This window comes from Penaeus vannamei, chromosome 21, assembly GCF_042767895.1.
Source record: "Penaeus vannamei isolate JL-2024 chromosome 21, ASM4276789v1, whole genome shotgun sequence".
Lineage (NCBI taxonomy): Eukaryota > Metazoa > Arthropoda > Malacostraca > Decapoda > Penaeidae > Penaeus > Penaeus vannamei.
The window spans coordinates 6,283,573-6,286,658 of record NC_091569.1 but is presented as its reverse complement, the minus strand read 5'-3'; the positions used below and the strand labels follow the sequence as shown (position 1 = coordinate 6,286,658).

The 3,086-nt window shown below is 45.4% G+C and overlaps 1 protein-coding gene across 1 annotated transcript in view; it reads left to right on the top strand.

Annotated features, from left to right (window-relative positions):
- Window positions 1-1,983, top strand: part of LOC113830333 (calcium-activated chloride channel regulator 1) — a 265,515-nt gene extending 263,532 nt beyond the window's left edge. The window contains exons 15-16 of the mRNA XM_070135797.1: window positions 1-46; window positions 196-1,983. The exon at window positions 1-46 is cut by the window's left edge and continues 417 nt beyond it. Of these exons, the coding sequence (XP_069991898.1) occupies window positions 1-46; window positions 196-972 (823 nt within the window). The 3' untranslated portion in view covers window positions 973-1,983. The remainder of the gene's footprint in view (window positions 47-195) is intronic.
- Window positions 1,984-3,086: the final 1,103 nt, after the last annotated feature.

The following is a 3,086-nucleotide window of genomic DNA, read 5'->3' as shown; positions in this document are numbered from 1 at the left end:
GGTGGTGAGCAACGGGAAGCTCGTGGACGACAAAGAGCCGAGCCAGGTGAGTGGTTGGGTTCATTTTTTTATTCGTTTTTCAATTGGGCTTTACTAGTGGACTTTACTGTCATGCTCATATTATGGGCCTCTGTTTTCATTAAACGGAAATGTATTTGGCGAGTTTTTCCATAACCTCCATCCGCCTCTCCCCAGGTGCAGGAGTGGGTGAATTCCCTGTCCAAATTCGGCTCGACGGACGTGTACGGAGCGGAGAACGGTGAGGCCCCGGCGGCGACGACGGAGGCTCCCCTGGTGGAGTGCCGTCCCCGCGCCTCCATGAAGTACGCCAGCCCCGTGCGTTTCGGCGTGCTCACCAACGGCTCGATCATGCGGGAAGCGTGCGCCTCCTCCTCCTCGACCTCCTCCTCCAAGCCCTCGGACGACCCCGCCGGCGAGGACTTCAAGTATCGCGATTTATCCGAGACGACGAGCAACTCGACGACGGACGGCGGGGCCTCGGCGTCATCAACGGCCACGACGGAGCTTCCCCCTCCGCCGCCTCCTCTGATGGACACCACCACGACCTTGACTGTAAAGACGACTAGTTCAGGTCTCCCGCCGCCGCCGCCGCCCTCGCAGCTCCAGCAGCCACTCCCGCCGCAGCCGCAGATTCAGCCTCTGGGGGTCCCGGGCCCGACGGTGATCTCCATCCACGCGGGGTCGACGCTCCACAACGGCTACAGCAGTGACGAGGAGGGAGGCTTCCGGCCGCGAACTGTGCCCGGCCCCGGACCAAGACGATACCTGCCCAACCACTTCTCGTCCTTCCGATACTTGCCGCCGCCCCCCGAGTATCGCTCCGGAGGCGCAGGAGGCAACTCCGGCCCACTCGACTACCCCACATGCCACACGATCTCACGGGCCACGGCGACGCTCCCGCACGGAACGGTTCGCAGCGTCAAGAAGCGGCGGCACATTTCGTTCGTGTAGTTTCGTCGGGACAAATGAGTGCTTCCAGTTTTCGTGTACGGTGAAAAAGAACACGTGAAAAGAGCTGCATATATGAACATTATATAAGTGAACTCTGCTTAAATGTTTTGCTTTTTACACTTTGTAGTTTACGCTACAGACTTTTTAAGTGTGCAAGTAAGAGGTTTTTAGCCCAAAGTTACACGGAAAATTATACTGAAACCCGTGAATACTTACTGTTATTGTGATTTGAAACTAGAAATTCTTGAAGTGGACAAGTCCTATCGTAGTTTCTTCCGTCGATGTGTGGTATATTGTGTATATGTGTGTATTTGTCTTTGTATATGTTGGTGTAAGCTTGTTTCTGTAAAAATGGCTGAACAAACAGTCCTCTAAGAAAAATGGTTGACCTTTGTAATTACATTTGCATTATATGTAAATACGTTTTGTAAATATTTTTCCCCAAAGGCCAAAATTATATCGATCCTAACTTTGTGATAATAACTGTTATGTTCTTGCAACCTAATAATCCAAATCCTCGAGAAGAGTGCTCTGCTATTACACCTTTTATATGCATAAAACAAATAAACTGTTTTGTAATGGAAACAGTTTGCATAAAGTCAACTGCGACAATATACATGCATAATGCACATAGACAAAAGTACCGAATGACTAATATGTATATATCATGTTAATCGGAAAATGGATACTACCATGACCATTAGATATGATGATATATATCTAATGTAATTATATTTAATTATGTATACATCTATATATATCTAATATATCTAATGATCTTGGATACTACTACATTAATTTCAAACACGATTTATTACAAGTCTGCATCTTCTCAGTATCTTGCCAAAGACTTCATAACCACCAACCAAAGCCAAGGTTCAAGGATGGGGTTTAACTGTTTTCATTCTGAAGATTTTGTGGAAGTTTGAAGAAATGCCCCATGCTCTCGTGTACTGGTTATGGTGGTTACAACTGTAAATTTATGTACATATTTAATGTAAAATAAATATACAATTTGAAGTGTTTTTTTTCTTTTAACAGTTTATTAATCAAAATGATTCAATATAAAAATGAAGGTGAAAAAGGGCAAACAACTAGGTACTGATAAAAGAACAAGAAAAATGAAATGGCGTCTCAAAAATGATATTTTAGCCAATACTATGGGCAACATAATTTAGTATCAATCCACAAGACCATCAGCATTAATATACTATGTGAATATATTTGCAATATTTTTAACCCTTTTTTAACTGCAATCTCCTTTTTTTTTGTCCAATGAAGCTGAATTCCCAGTCACGAGCCCTTAAATGGTTAATGGTTAAAAGCAATATAAATGTGCTAGACATCTAACGTCATATAGTACTATAGGAAAGTATATTAAATGAGGGGTGAAGGGTAACAGTTGCTATACGTCAACTATCTAGAGTAATCTTGAAAGGTTAAGATGGGTAAAGGAGTTGATGTGCGAATGGGCTATGGTGGGTCTAGGTAAGGGAATTACATAAGGGATTCACGTGCGTATCCAGGAGGGAGTGGAAATGATAGAGGGGATGGAGGGAGGGAGAATGTACGTGTAGTTGGAGTTGAGGGGGGTGGGTTGTGTTGAGAGGGAGTAGGAGGAAGTGTTATAGGGGGAATGTGAGTAGGAGGAGGATGGGTGTCGGGAGGATGGATATCGGCCGAGTTGGAGTTGAGGGGGGTAGGTTGTGTTGAGAGGGAGTAGAAGGAAGGGGTGTAGGGGGAATATGAGTTGGAGGGGTATGGATATCAGCAATCACTTCGAGTGTGGAGGGAGTATGAGTTGTGGAATTTTGTGTAGGGGGGATATGAGTAGGAGGATGGATATCAGTAGTAGACGGAGATGAGGGGGGGGATAGGTTATGTTGGGAGGGAGTAGGCGGAAAGGATGTAGGGGGAATATGAGTAGGAGGAGGATGGATATCGGTATTAGACGGAGTTGAGGGGGATAGGTTGTGTTGAGAGGGAGTAGAAAGAAGGGGTGTAGGAGGAATATGAGTTGAAGGGGTATGGATATCAGCAATCACTTCCAGTGTGGAGGGAGCATGAGTTGTGGAATTTTGTGTCTCAAGCATATAGCTTTGAATATATTCCAT